Source organism: Cephus cinctus, unplaced genomic scaffold, assembly GCF_000341935.2.
Source record: "Cephus cinctus unplaced genomic scaffold, Ccin1 Ccin1_scaffold0093, whole genome shotgun sequence".
Classification (NCBI taxonomy): Eukaryota; Metazoa; Arthropoda; class Insecta; order Hymenoptera; family Cephidae; genus Cephus; species Cephus cinctus.
Genome location: NW_014332832.1, coordinates 347634 through 363119, shown reverse-complemented (window position 1 = coordinate 363119; position 15486 = coordinate 347634). Strand labels below are relative to the sequence as shown.

The 15486-nt window shown below is 46.1% G+C and overlaps 3 protein-coding genes across 3 annotated transcripts in view; all 3 read left to right on the top strand.

Annotated features, from left to right (window-relative positions):
* LOC107274389 (TBC1 domain family member 15) lies at positions 1-3602 on the top strand. The gene is made up of 9 exons (XM_015753486.2): positions 1-188; positions 585-677; positions 759-1260; positions 1352-1528; positions 1610-1704; positions 1791-1989; positions 2074-2291; positions 2361-2675; positions 2748-3602. The coding sequence occupies exons 1-9, from the start codon at positions 162-164 to the stop codon at positions 3048-3050; spliced, it is 1929 nt and encodes a 642-aa protein (XP_015608972.1). The 5' UTR covers positions 1-161; the 3' UTR covers positions 3051-3602.
* Positions 3603-3713: 111 nt separating this feature from the next.
* Positions 3714-4834, top strand: LOC107274395 (gem-associated protein 8). Its single transcript, XM_015753497.2, has 2 exons — positions 3714-4098; positions 4178-4834. The coding sequence occupies exons 1-2, from the start codon at positions 3875-3877 to the stop codon at positions 4683-4685; spliced, it is 732 nt and encodes a 243-aa protein (XP_015608983.1). The 5' UTR covers positions 3714-3874; the 3' UTR covers positions 4686-4834.
* A 2951-nt stretch (positions 4835-7785) lies between these two features.
* LOC107274197 (protein dachsous) overlaps positions 7786-15486 on the top strand; it is a 135151-nt gene continuing 127450 nt past the window's right edge. The window contains exon 1 of the mRNA XM_015753052.2: positions 7786-11273. Coding sequence (XP_015608538.1) covers positions 9576-11273 — 1698 coding nt within the window. The 5' untranslated portion in view covers positions 7786-9575. The remainder of the gene's footprint in view (positions 11274-15486) is intronic.

Here is a 15486-nt window from a genome sequence, read left to right as displayed (position 1 = left end):
TGATCTCTGCCGAATAGAACCGGATCAGGATAAGTTTTGCAGATTAACGCATAAGAGCATGAAATATAGAAAGTTGTAGGTGGCGTTGAGGTCGTCCGAAGTCTGCGTTTGTTAAAGTTTTGTGTGAAAACGCAGATTTCATTGAGAAGTGGAACAAGAAAATGTTCGAGCCGACGGAGCAAGGAAAGGTAAGACTGGTTAGAAAAAGTCACTGGTACTGGGTCATAGTTGAATTTTATTAGTATTATGCAGCTTATTGCGTCTTGGCTACGTTGTTCAAGTCTGCAGGATTGAGGTGGGACCACTTCGATTGCTACTCTGAATGACGTACATACCAAACATCCGCCCACATGCTTTATGTGTCAACAACAATGCACAATTTATAATCTTTGCATTGCTACAATGTCAAATTGATCTTGTGATATCAATTGTTTCGGTTTTACTCTGCTTTGACTGTGCTCTGTTTATGAAATGGATTTTGTAGGATAATTGCTCTTAGATTTTAAGTTAGACGCAATAAGATGGTTGATTTAGGGGGATTCCTTGGGACTGCATAGTATTTTTCTTTCGTTTGTCCGTTGTAGGATGTCTTCACCCATGGGGGTGTTGTACTCCGAGGTGCGAATACCAGAGAAGATGATGCACAAAGCACGGGAACACTCAATATTGTGGAATATGTAAGGAAACAATGTATTGGTGTATTATTTAGGGTGTAGTGAAACAAAGAATGTTTAAGCAATTTATTATTTTTCTTGCAGAGTTATGGAAAGTGCATAGAATGGAAGCCGGTTGAGGTGTCTGTGGTATCAGAGAACCAGGATCAGGATCCGGAATGGTCTTTGGTAGATTCTCACACAAGACGGACAAGGACATCTTCAGAAGGACCAGATTCCCTAGGACGTGCGAGGACTGTAAGAATCATGCTCACTGATTTAAAGTCTTTTCGAGTTCACCATGGCGGACAACAACTCATATTGATGCAAAAGGATGGAACAACCTATGTGGCCTTTTTCCAATTGTCCAATGCAGAAAATTTTGTCAATTCTATGAAAGCTTTCATGAAGCTCAAAAGGTCACGGGTGGATAAGAATTTTTATCATGTGATGGATGAGTTCAATCCTGTGCTTGAGAACTCGTTCTCCCACTTAGATCTGTTTCAAGAGAATACTTCGGATTACGTTTGGAAATTCGTAAGGAATCTGCACAACCGTCCGTACGAGACGACTCTAGAGGCGTTCAGCAAGCTGGCAGATATTTGGCGTAAGTCGGCAAGAGCGGCCTTGACTTTGGCGAATCGATTTGAAAGCAAATGGGCGTGAGGGCAGAATGTCAGAAGGGCGTCAATTTTCAGTTTATAAAGAGCCAGTAAAGCGTCCGGTTGAGGAGGCGGTTGCAGACCTTCTGAACAGGTCACTCACTATAGATGTGCCACATCCGCCAGTCTCGGTGAGTTCTGGAGAGGAATACGAAGTGATTGGAGATGCAGGATCATCTGTAGTCCTCCCGCCAAGACCTCCGTGTCCACGTGGTAATGGTCTAAATTACGAATTATACGTTGCGAGCTCGAACTACAGTAGTAAGAATTCTTTTAATGAAGTCATTTCACTAGGTGCACCATTGTCGCAAGAACAGTGGGACAGATTTAAAGATCCTGAGGGTAGAGTGACGAATCCCAAGGCTGTGAGGGAGATAATATTCAGGGGGGTTAGTATACATTTTAATAATTGTTACCGTATTATATAAATGTTATTATTTAATGTCCCTGTGTTCTATAAATATAAATTAAACAGGGTATTTGTGCGTCATTGAGGTTCGAGGTATGGAAGTTTCTGTTGAATTACTATCCTTGGAACTCTACGACCGCAGAGAGAATAGAACTGAGGAAAAAGAAGACTGACGAATACTTTATGATGAAATTACAATGGAGATCGATGACCCCTGCTCAGGAAAACAGATTTTCTGATTATCGAGATAGAAAGAGTCTTATAGGTAGGTGGCTTTTTCTTCTTATGGTTTATTTTATATAATTATTTTGGCTTGATAATCTCTTGACAATTTCAATGACTTTTTCAGAAAAAGATGTTAACAGAACGGACAGAACTCGTGTGTATTATGCGGGTGATAACAATCCACATCTAGCACAGCTTTATGACATACTGATGACTTACGTCATGTACAACTTTGATCTCGGTTATGTACAAGGCATGAGTGATCTGCTCAGTCCAATTTTGTGTTTAATGGACAGTGAAGTTGATGCCTTTTGGTGCTTTGTTGGATTCATGAATAAAGTGGTAATTAATTATATCAGGTTTCTGGTAATATTTAAACGATTCAGATACACAGAAATCATTACATTCTAGAGCACGAATTTCGAGATGGATCAAGCTGGCATGAAGGCGCAGCTGTGCCAGCTGAATGCTTTACTATCAGTAACGGAGCCTCAATTATTCAATTATTTATACAAGAACGATTCTGGAAATATGTTCTTTTGCTTCCGGTGGCTGTTGGTCCTTTTCAAACGAGAATTTAATTCTATCGATATTATGAAACTCTGGGAAATACTGTGGACAGATTTACCCTGTAAGAATTTCCATTTGTTGGTCTGTGCAGCTATTCTGGACACTGAAAAAACAATGCTAATGGAGAATCGTTATGGATTTACTGAGATCCTAAAGGTATTTTTTCAATTACATTAGCAATTGTAAGTCACTGTATAAGAATTCTAAATGATATTAATCATTTCTCAGCACATCAATGATTTGTCGCTACACATAGAGCTTCCTTGGACGCTTTCCAAGGCGGAAGGAATCTATCATCAGCTGATGGCGGTAGAATCTCAACTTCCTGACAGTGTCCGAGTGATAATTGGACTTGAACCTCTGAACAAGACGCCGGCGAGCGATTTAGAGGATGAGTCGGCCTGCGCAGGCGCACATGCAAACGGGGAGAATAGCAACGGGATCCGAAGAGACAGTGACAAGAGTGAAAATGTGAAATTTGGAAACAACGAAGTCTCATACGAGCGTGGTTTAAGCGTCTCGTATATATGAGGTCAAGACTGGTCCTTCGTTGTAAGAAATGCATTGATAAGCAACCAGGGTCAAAAATCGAGACCATTTTCAAGGTTTTCATAAAATAAAAATATTGCTCGATTTACCTGAACGGGTTGCATCCGTCTCTACGAAATGGCATCTCGTAACTCTGCGAGAAATTTCTGTTGAACGTTAAAGTAAAAACGAAGCACGTTCAAATTTGAGTAGTTACTGCGCGCCATAGAATGCACACTTCGAGTACTAGTCGACATGATAATTATTACATTTGAATTTTTAAATATTTATAAAGCGTAAAACGAATGATAGAGGCGATATTTTCTTTTTGATAAAAGAAAATAAACGGAAAATGAAAATGTATTCACATCGGTAACAGCAGGCCCACGAGCCTCAGGTACGACAAACATATTGACGTCTTATGTCAAAGTTCGCTGAAAGTTACACACAAATGGTTTGTAGTATGTCTTATGTCTTTCTAGATTTGTATAAAGTATCGTAATTATATAAAGATCACAATAATGCTGTATATTTCTAATAAAAGTTTCATTCAATCTTCCATGTCTAATAATTTCTGAATAACGCTCCTCGACTGGTAGTACAGTAAAGCGATATTATCGACTGAAATTCAGCCTGCAGTAAATGGTACCCAATTGATGCGCAAATAAAGTGTAGTGTTGAATGTTGTTGCTAGTGTTCAGTGCCTCGTATAATGAGACTAATTCAGGTGATGTAGAGATGTTCTTGAAGACATTTATGGAGATGATGAAGCGTATTGAAAGACATTACTAGGAAATCCTTGAGGCTTCTGTGAAGCCTCGAGAGATATGGACGTGAGTGCTCAGAAACGTTCGAGGAATCGAAAGCGTAAGAGACACGGGAAGAATAGGCGTCAGGCTAGATTAGAGGTTAGGTCTGCGAAACGTCGCAAAGTGACCGTAGAGAGAAATATTTTTCGTGTTAATCCTGCGATGGATAGACTGTTTAACGAGTCGTTGAGTGCTGACGCGTTTTGGGAGAATTATGCAGCTGCCCAGGAATGGCAGAAAAGGTACGCCCTCTTAGGAAAACTGTAAGGAACCGTTGAGCATTCTGACAATATATTTTTAAATCGTATTTTATATTTGAAGGCACAACATCGCGTGGTGGAGATCGCGTTGTTACGCTCTGGAACATGAAAACGATGTTTTAAGAGCAACTGTACGAAGTTTAGCAAGTGCTTCTAATCTTCAGGATACGTCCAAGACGGATCATCGCGAACCTATGAACAATCATTTGCAAGAAGAAGAGAACGAGGACGACGATGCGGAGGAAGACGATGAAGACGAGAGTTTGGAGTTCCAGGTGGACGAGGATATGTTGAATTTCTTAGAACAGAGTATGAGACACAAAATGGAATTGAAACGAGCGAAAGAGTCTGAGAGGAAGAGCAACGAGAAAGATAAAGTACCTGGAGATAATGCTCGTCTGGAAGGGGGTGCGGCGTGGACCAAGGCTAGAACAGAGGGGGCAAAACTTTTATATGGAGACGCGAGTGCCGGCATTCTGGCGATGGAGACGGCTTTACAAGCTACACTTGATCGACATAAGGATAAAGCGAAACCGCAATACTGGCCCAATATACCGTTAAATATATAATTCATTTAAGCTATTATTAATACCATCAACTTTATAATAAGATATTTTGAAGTAACACCTGAAATTGATTTTTTATCTGATCTCTTGTACAAATAATTGAATGAATGGATGTGACCAACGAGAAGAGAAATAAAGGTCTTGGTCCCACATCATGGTAGATTGGAAAGACAGAATAGAATAAGGGTCTGGCCATTTCATCAATAGTTATCTCTAGACCCAACTGTTGACACGGACCTTAGAATCCTGAAACCAGTTCGAGGCTCCAGAATCGATTCCTTGACCAAGGAAAGTCCCTAATTACCAAGATAACGCGTGTCGCAGTGTCAGCACTGGTTACGTATCGGTCTCCACTTCGAATGCTGTCCCGTGGGATTTCAGTGGGATGCTGGGATGTCCTGTTCGGCTAGAGTTGCCAGGAGCAGACAAAGTAAAGGTAAAAAAGGACCAGGAGAATACAGAAAGTCTAAAGAAAGAAAGAAATTTAGGAAAAGGAACAGAAGAAAAATGTTCGTCCTTAGGAACAGTAGAGCTCCACAGTATTTTAACTCACAGGCCTCCGTAAGACCAACAAGGACTCAATGTATTTCCAGACAGGATAGACATTTGAAGGATCGGTAAAAATGGTGGGAAAGTGAAATACAAATGGTAAGAAAAGTAACGTTCATCGTCATAAGTTTTTATCGCATCCGCGTCATTAGTGCCGCAATGAGTCTAATTTTTATCAAGTCGACGCTTACGAAAGACCCAAGTACCAGAGTCGGCCTTATTAGGGGGCCCCTCTTAAAATCATGGTCGCACGTAACCGTCTACTGATTATATGGATTCGGCGATGATTTCTGATGATGCCCCGACCTCCGAAATGGTAAAATAATACAGTGTCGTCTCCTAGCCAGGCCGCTGGGATCCGAGCCGGTTCGTTAGCGGGCCTTGGCGCAGGGCACCCTGTCATTATGCGGCTGGTCCCTGAGTCCCTTAGTCCCATCACCCCCACCAATACCTAATTTTCAATGGCCCATTGCCACCCGTTCCGTTCCATTCCGTTCCCATTCCATTCTCAGTTTTTCATCCAGCCTTTCAATCGTCAATGTTATATTTACTCTCAATTTTATTAGCAACAGTATCGATTCCGCCATTAACCGCATCTCGTTCTACTATTTTTTAACTTCTTGAACTACCAAGACTTTTTTTCATGTCCTTTTTCTACCTAAAATAACTAGATCAAACCACGGTATTCCTGGGCCTCATCGCTCTAGGCTGAAAGCCGGCACGCGATAGGTGCCAGTCGTCGCGGGTCCAATTTCACGAAGTGCATGCGTGCACTGCATCTTTTTTCTCTCAAATCAACGAAATTCTCAGCAACAATTTACTACAATCCTTGGGCGAAATTGTTTCGTTTACGAATCCTTCTAAGAAAATGCCAGAACTTTAGAGATACAGTGTTCTCCAATTGGGGCGTAGGTGGTCTCGAACGAGTGGCAATCGTCCTGGCCCATTAATGCTGAGCGAAATGGTTCGAAGTGCATTATCGCTTCTCTTTTCTCGTAACCCGAGGGAGTTCACAACTACCTATCCTGACCCTGGAGTCTGTAATTTTTGCGGTGACGCGACCATCTTTCGAAATTGGCTCGTGTCCTTTCGAAGAACCTTAAAAAAAAGGGTCTTTCATTTCCGGCGTATTTTCTATCCTACCCAAGTATCAATTGTCTTTGTATTACAGCCATAGTGTCTGAAATTGAACGGTGTTCTTATCAGAATTTTAACTTTCCAATGAATAATAATAATTGCGAAAATCTAATCAACTTACGTAAACCTATCGTTTCTTAAAAATCAACTCCTGAAAAGTAAAAAAAGTCTATTCCCAAATCCACCATATTCCTAAACACAGCATCACTCCGCTGTACCATTTGAGACCCGAGAATTCAAGGTCAAGATTCCTCGATCATCTTACCATTAAAGATTTCAGAGATACGAATATTCGAAAGATCGCCGAGTATTCCAGAACAAGATAAAGGCACAATCATATGAATTCAAATGGCGCAAAGTCAAAGTCGATTGAAAAGCACTGCTCAAGTCAAGAGAAGCAGTCCGGGCTGTAATAACCAAGCAAAAACGTAAATGCGAGTAAGACCTTGCACCGGGCCTATAAATAAACTCCTAGAAAACTAACATCGTAACTTCTTGCATTCGAAGGGCGCACACGTATACCCCTTAGATCCTTTGCAGATCGCGCCTTCAGTGGGGTATTTTCCACTTTTTACCCAGTCAAGTTATTTAACCTAGCATCCATTACATTTTTTTTCAAGCAGAAACGAACAGTCAAAATTCCCTACTCACACATAACCAAGAAGCACATACCTCATAATTTCATTGCGATGAATCACGCAAGCGGTACGAGCTGAATTGCACCTGTAAAAAGTGCAGAAACTCCCGCGACCCTCCAAATAGGAATAATGCACGTTTCGCTCGCGTGCATTGTCCATTCAGGTAGCTAGTAGGTGGTAGAGGTAGATTTATCTGCCTACTCGTAGAGTCAGGTAGGTCCTCGACCCTCCACGAGAGTCTAGAGAGCCGCCAGATAGAGAGAGAAAGAGAGAGAGAGAGAGAGAGAGAGAGAGCGCGGAGGAGATGGGAAGGAGATGCCAAGCTAGTATCCTGGCTCGCGAACATAACCTCAGTCCAGGCGATGACTTATTGACAGATTCGGGTTGCACTTTCAAAAGAGCCCTGTTGCTCGGATGATCGATCCGATTTGAGGAATCCTTGAGTATCGATGAATATGGATGCACGAGTTATTAACGATGATCAAGATCACCGTAAAGGGACGCGAGTGTAATAGAGTAAAACTACAGTCCAGGAGTCTCGGGGTAGATGCCAGTGCGGAGATCCGCGATTCGTGCTGTAGGAACTCTGCCGGTAAGTCAGTTCCTGCATACCTAAGTCAGGTAGGTAAGAAGGTATAGTCTGGGTGCACCACAGCCGGAGAGTTGAATGTCGGGGGGTGGGGGACAGGGAGGCCCAGGAGTGCTCCCCTCTCCAAGATGGCCGCCAGGTAGTGGGTCCCCCTGACCGAGCCAAGCGAGTCAGGCGAACCAGGGGAAGGGTAGGCCTTGCAGGTGCCGCCATGTCAGTGCATGCCTAACCTCGTAGCCGCGCGGAACGGACGCTGGTACCGCGAAATCGTGCGAGAGTCACGTTCACGGCTGTCCGGAACGGCCGCAACCGAAGTGTTCCTTTGGAAGGAAGCAGATCCCGGTCTGTCTGTTGAGATAGTCGCGCGACCGCGTAAAGTTCCTGCCGAAAGTTTGTGAGGGGAATATTAACCTGATGTAGATATATATATTCTATCTGTCTATATACCCATATGTATGCGTATGTATATATGGATATAGATATAGATATGTGCACTGTATATACTATATAGATTGACCGTACGAAGTGCGCTGGACCGTCTCCTCCTCGGATGGAGTTTGGAGAGCGCGAGTTCTCTCTCAGTGCACCGAGTGTCTAGAGTTATTCCAGGGAGAGGATACCACGCTGCGCTTCCAGAGGGATATCGGGAAGGCAGGTAGATGCAATTCTAGAACCGGTAATCTAAACTCTGCACCAGGTGAAGAGATTCGGAGTCAAGTTGTGAGCTAGTCCCTGGTCTCTTGAGGGAATAGCAGGCGCGATTACTCGGAAGAGTATTTCGAAAGGCGTTGAGAGTGAGAGAGAAAGAGATAGAGGAGGGAGGGAGAGAGAGTGAGTGTGTGTGTGTGTGAGAGAGAGAGAGAGAGAGAGAGAGAGAGAGGAGAGTAAAAAGAAGAAGAGAAGAGAGTAAATGATCGTCAGGATGACGGGAAGGAAGATGGAGGTGAGGACGACCGAGGTGGCGGCCAGGGAGGTGCGCGAGTGCGTCTCGAAAGGCCCGGCGGTCGCCGGCCCCTTGTGACCGGTGTGCTGTTGCTGCTGCTATTTCTGTTGCCGATGCTGCGGCCGGTCGCTGCTGCTGCTGCTACTACGGGAGAGTAAATCGTCCTCGTGCGTCGTATATGGAAGAGATATTCAGTGCCGGTGTAGATAGTAGATGCTACGTATTGAGGGAGGTGATAGTACGTAGTCGTGTACGAAGGGGAGGTGCGAGCCGAAGAAGTGGCGGTGGAGGAGACGGAGGAGGAGGAGGAGGAGGCGAGGGGGAGGACAGAAGGATCGAAAGATTTAGAAGACAGAATGAAGGAGGATGGAATGTAAGAGCCGCGAAGGGAGGTGGCGATATATGCTCCTAGTTTAGGCTGAATTTGGCGTGAGAAATGATGGATGGGAGGTTGAGATAAGATCGAGAGTAAAAGGGAAAAAGAGATAATTGAAGTACGCCGGAGAAAAAAGGAGGTGGCTCTTGTGTGGGTGGTGGTTGTAGTGTTGGTTGTGCTTGTTGTTCCTGTTGTTGTTATTGTTGTGCTGCTCGTGTTCGTGCTGGCGGTTGTGGTAGTGCTGGCGGTGCTCGTGGTGCTGGTGAATCCTCTAGTGCCGGAGAACAAGAAGAAAAGGAAGAGAAAACGATACGTGTCGGATAATCAGAATGAGGTCTGGAAAGTAATCTCGTCGAGTATCGTGGTAACAATTGTGAAATCAGGAATACGTATCGGGATCACGAGGAATCCACGGACTCTAGAGGAAAATAAAGGAAGAGTGGCGATCGGTTTATGCCACATTGAGGATCAAGTATAACCAGGCACCTGATAATCAGGACAATCCTAAGGAACGTTTCCCTGCCTTTTGCACTCGGGATCCCGGAGATACCTCTCCTTCGAGAGTCTCGCATACCCGGGTGGCATCTAGACACCTAGTCCTCTAGACGTGCGCGTGATTAGGAATGGAGACCTCGAGATAGTACTTTCCTGAGGTCCCAGGATGCGCTCGGTAAGGGCGCTGTTATTCGCCCTCGTCCTGGGCGCGACGCTCGCCCCAGGTATGGGATCGGACCTGGTGCAGACCCTCGAGGTTTCGGAGAACGCGCCACCCGGGACCCGGGTGGGTTTCATCGATGCGGATAGTCCGCCGTATCTGATAGTGTCGGTGCCAGGGTCGGCTGTAGACGCAGATCTGATAGTCGATCAGTCGACTGGAGAGATAAGGACCAGAGTACCCCTAGATCGGGAGACCAGAGCTTCTTACAGCCTAGTGGCTCTGCCCCAGAACGTCCGGGTCGTCGTGAAGGTCCTCGACGAGAACGACAACGCGCCGACGTTTCCGGTCGAGCACGTGGACGTGGAATTTCCTGAGAATTCACCGCGCGACGCGAAGCGCGCTCTGCCGCCGGCCAAGGACCCGGATCTGGGCCCCTACTCGACGCAGAGGTACGAGATCGTCGCAGGGAACGTGGGGGACGTCTTCAGACTGGCACCTCACAGGGGACGCGACGGCGTCCTCTATCTGGACCTACAGAACTCTGGGTCTCTGGACAGAGAGGCAAGGTCTAATTACAACCTCATAATAGAGGCCCTCGACGGCGGCGCTCCACCGTTGCGCTCCAGACTCCACGTAAACGTCACGGTCCAGGACGTCAATGACAATCCACCGATCTTCAATCAGACTCGGTACTCCGCGAGTGTTCCTGAAAACGCAACCGTAGGCACTGCGGTGCTGGCAGTGAACGCCAGCGACGCCGACGCCGGGGAGAACGGGAAGATCGAATACTCCATAAACAGGAGACAATCGGATCGCGAGGAGATGTTCCGGATCGACCCTGAGACCGGGATGGTGTATGTGAATAAGCCGCTAGACTTTGAATCGAAGGAGAGACACGAGTTGGTCGTGGTGGCCAGGGACAGAGGTGCTCAGCCTCTGGAGGCGAGTGCCTTTCTTTCGGTAAGAGTGACGGACGTTAATGACAATCAGCCGGCAATCACAGTGATATTCTTATCGGACGACGCGACGCCCAAGATATCCGAGAGTGCTCAACCTGGTGAATTCGTCGCGAGGATATCCGTGAGTGACCCGGACTCTAGGACCGAGTATTCAAACGCTACGGTTACGCTTACGGGTGGCGACGGGCACTTCGGTCTAGCCACCCGGGATAACATAATCTATCTAGTGGTCGTCGAGCGTCCTCTGGACCGGGAGGAGAAACCCGTCTACGAGTTGTCAGTGGAAGCTACGGACGCCGGGACGCCTCCTCTCAGAGCAGCCAGGACCTTCAAACTCCTGGTGACCGACGTTAACGACAATGCTCCGAAATTTGAGCAGGACCGGTACGAAGGTCATCTCCTTGAAGCTTCTGAGCCTGGAACGTCGGTCGTCAACGTCACTGCGACTGACCTAGACGAAGGTGCTAATTCCGTTATAAAGTATTCCCTCAAGAATTCCACGTGGTTCACCATCGACGAGGTCACAGGTCGCATAACGACCATCGCCCACGTGGACTGCGAGACCAATCCGACGCCGACGCTCGTCGTCGTCGCTACGGATTCCGGTCATCCTCCTCTCAGCAGTAGTGCTACAGTGCAAGTGACAGTTTATGACAATAATGAAAACGAGCCCATATTCGAGAAGCCGCTCTACAACGCCACCGTTCCCGAGGATCTTCCAGTAGGACGCTGCTTCATCAAGGTGAGTCTCTATGACAATTTATCATTCCACCCTCGTATCACTCTTACGATAAAACAGCACCAGTCCTCGTTCTCCAACGGAGATACGTTTCTCTGACGACGATCGTCTCTAAGATATCAAAAGGAAATCTGACTTTTGGGCTCTTCGGCAAAGTAGGGTGGGTCCGCGTGGTAGTTGCGCCGCACTGACAGAGCGGCTGTCATTCATAACGTTGAGCGAAGTGGGGCCCGAGAAAGGGGGTAAAGAGCGAGGAAGAAAAGAAGAGTGGCGAATAAGAGAGAAGAGGAGAGAGAGAGAGAGAGAGAGAGAGGGAACCAGTCCCTTTTCTCTTTTTAGATTGTCATCCGGCATTGAGAGTCGGCCGAAGGGGTTCGCCGAATGCCGATGGAAATTGAGAGAATAAATGAGTACATTTTTCAATCGGGTGGTGGGCCCCACACGTACCTCCAACTGGTGTATACAGATGTTAATGGCTCAGCAAGTACAATATTTTATTGGCGTTTCAGTGCCTAGTTCAATGGTGATTTATAATTGTTGTCCACGCGGCTATAATTATTATAATTACAGATTTTTCGTTGGTCCTACCTACCTTAGCCCTTCGCTGTCTACCCACTCCGCCCTCTCGTCCTCCTTATTCCCCACGTAACCTCCTCTGCCTCTGCCTTACCCCAACACCCCCTAACTCCGCCGGTCTCATCCGGACACCGGGTAGAAGCTTTCTCGAGCAGGTTAGCCACTCTCTGACATCGCTCAAGTCCCGAGCGTCCAACTCGGACCCAGTTCGACTGGTTTCCAAGGTCCAATTTTTCAGCCAAACCTTTATTCTCCGACCTGACTCTATTAATTACCAGATAACTCGCCGGTAAGAAATAATAATCTCATTTGTCCCGGATAGCGGGGCTAAAATAAATTTACACGATAAAATCCAACCCAAGTACCCACGGCCCTGTTCGCTCCTTCGTACGAGTCATGGGCAGGGCCCCGGAACCACGTGCAGCGTGAACTTTTAATTTTACCCACGATAAAGCCATGATTACACGAGCTAAAAATTGACGGCGAGTAAACCAGGTCTAGAGTTATGCTAGTTCGCCAAAGTCATACTGGCTCCGTAAGACCGTTAAGAAGAACTGCACATAAAGTGCAACGAGTATGCAGGTAGACTTAAGAAAAATTCAGCGTACGTGATTGCTCGATCTTGCCCGGAGCTATGATTATAGGGATGCTGTGAAGTTACGACTAGAGTCAAGTCAGATAGTCCTATGGACCATACAGTAAAGCTCAGGCCCTAACCTTTAAGAGTGACTCTTTCCAATTAAAATTATTGACCGTAAGTAAAATCAACAAGATCATTTCAATTTCGTCTAATCAGCATTTACTTTTGTTCTACCCTTATCGGAAGCTGGATAAATATATTTATTCTATCAAGTGATCTCTATCCTCATGTTAAAATCGGGATATCTCATTTCCAAGAATCCCGGTACGCAGTCCACGTGAGAATCAGACCTGAATCCTGACGGAGAAAGCGTTCGTGCCTGCATTCACTCGGCTGGACGATCTCTGTATATTCGATTGGCAGTAGCTGCAGTCGCTGCTGTTGTTGTGGTTGCAGTTGTAGCTGAACTCCGGATAGATGCTTGTACGTTATATGGATTACATATAGGTATACAGTATAGAGGCATATAGTATAAGTAGGTAGATGCATTCGATCAGGGAGAAACGAGGTTGTATGCACCGAGTGCACTTTCCAATGCACTTGGTACAGTGCATGTAAGTATTATATATATATATATATTAAAATTCAAACGAACGTTTCACATGACGGTCGCCACCTTTCTATTCCATTTTGCGAATCCTCGTTAGCGTCTTCCAGTTCTCGAAGAATTATTATACCATATAAACTTGAATGAAGAATTACACTATAAAGGCGGATATACACGACAGAAACGAAATGGCTCTTCCGTTCGATTCACTTGAAGATCAAAGAAGATATTCGAGGCTCGAGTGTCACGATTCAGGATCGGCGAATCACGATTCACGATTCGCGAATAAGCTAATGCGAACTTGACGATCCGCTAACGCCTCTTTCGCTAATGGACTCCGAGGCCCAAAGGCCGATTCCATTTCGTCGCGTCATCCCTACGTGGAATTTGATTAATTACACCGTGGGGTAATTACTTTCCGATAGGATCCCCAGAATATACGTATACGTATGCATTTAGATAGAGGGAGTACGTGATGCGCGTATAGTGTCGTTATTAAAAAAAAAATGATTTCAAAAAATAAATTTTTTTTTTTCATTTTCCCCATCTGCTCGCGTCTCCTTCGTTCTCGTAAGTTGCACTTCCGCTTGTTACACCTTTCGAACGGGGCTATTGCGATGTCGTAAGAGGTTAGAGTGCGTCTTATTGTTTGGCGAGGATCGAGAGACCAGGAACGGGGTCCGTTCTGCTAACAGCAGGTGGTTGGGTCAAATGCATTCCCAGGAATCGGTAGAGCTTACGTTAGAGGTTAGGTTGTAGTACGGACCGAGGTGGCCTTAAGGATGAGAGGATCGAGATGAGAATGAGGTAATCGAGTGTAGCGTAGAGACGAGGAACCTTGAATTCTAGGGAGCTCGTTACCTTCTGCGCTATAAGGCGCACGTGTGCGTGCATGTATGGGAGACTCTTTCGTGCGTAGAAGCCGCTCGGCATTTGGTCCGGCAGGAGGACGAGCGATGATACGTGGATGCGAGGAAGCGAGGAAGCGAGGATGCCAAGGAGATGTTTTACGAGCCTGGAGCATACTCCAGAAACTTGGACCACCTGTTGCCCCTGGTCCCTCCACGTTGGCTTCATTCTCTTGGTACATGTAATATCTCTCTCTCGCGGGAATTGCATCGTTCCACGTTGCGTATATTGATGATCCGGAGTACGGTCCAAGGGTGTGATCGATCGAGAGCGTAACGTGTAAGAGTACTCTTGGAGGCTGCTTTTGAAACGAGAGACACGGGAATCGCGTGCGTGGGTACTTCGCTCTAGGTGGATCAAGGGGCTACGCAACGTACGCAGGTTAGGCGGGTTAGGCAGGTTGACCATGCGTGGGGAGCATGGAACGAGTTGGAGGAGATCGTAGGGTAGGTTGGATCTTGGTAGTTTTTTATATGAATTTTTGTTTCGAAGGAAGCAAGATTTTTTTTTTGGGATTCCAGGTGAAAATGATTGGTGAAATTTCTGAGGGATCGTTATTCACTGATTTGGAACGTGATACGATGGGCCTGATGCTCGGAGGTGGTGGTTCGCACGGTTGGACAATCGCGCGTGCTGACGTTTCTTCGGCGAGAGAAATTGCTGGGACTTGGGAAACGAAACTAATGGGTCCGTTATCTGATTGCCAAAGTTATGGGCCTGGAAGGATACAGTATTGGCTCCGGGAGCTTGCCTTCTCTATGGGTCCAGGGGATCCTGGACCTTGTGGAACTTAGAAGAGCCAAGAGCTAGTCCGGTCACCCTTTAGTTTATTCTTTCCTGTCGATATTCTTCTTCGACTTGCTCGTCTTGGTAATACCATTTTTCTTTTTTTTTTTTCTTTCTCTTTCATTTCCATCGGCTCTGCTCCTTGCGTCCGATCTCTTTTTCGTTAAGACAAAGGAGGAGGGTGTAGCGAGACTAATGCGGGAACAAGGCCCGAGCAAACAGAATCCAGGTCCCCGGGTACAATGAGTTTGGAAAGTTGAAAGGCGTGCGGAATCTTCTTCTGAAAACTGAAACTATCGTAGTGGAAGAGGTTTATGTCTTCGTGAAGATTCTTCGAGGAGTCGTGGAACGTTTATCGATATATTCCTCCTTACCGGGTCTCTGTATGAAAATGAGGTATCGAGGAACATAAGGGGCCCAGACTGTGTCTACGTATCGAGAGTGTCCGGTTATATTTTGTTGATTCTAATTCAAGAGATTCCTGGAAGGAAACAGAAGAGCAGTACAAGCGGTCTCGTTGTAAATCTCTCAGAGTACCAGTGACCATCTCGGAAGAAGCTGCTCCGGATGGGTACCCTAGTTTTTAACAAGACACGCAAGGTGAGTGAGAAATTCTGGGCCAAGTAGAGGATCCTAAAAAATTTGGATTTAGATGGCTGGCTAGACTAGCCAGCTAGACTTGCTTAGGGGTTGTCGGCGGAGGCTGTGAGCGGAGGCGAGAGAGTGAGGTTAGCAACGGGGGGGGGAGGGGGGGGGGG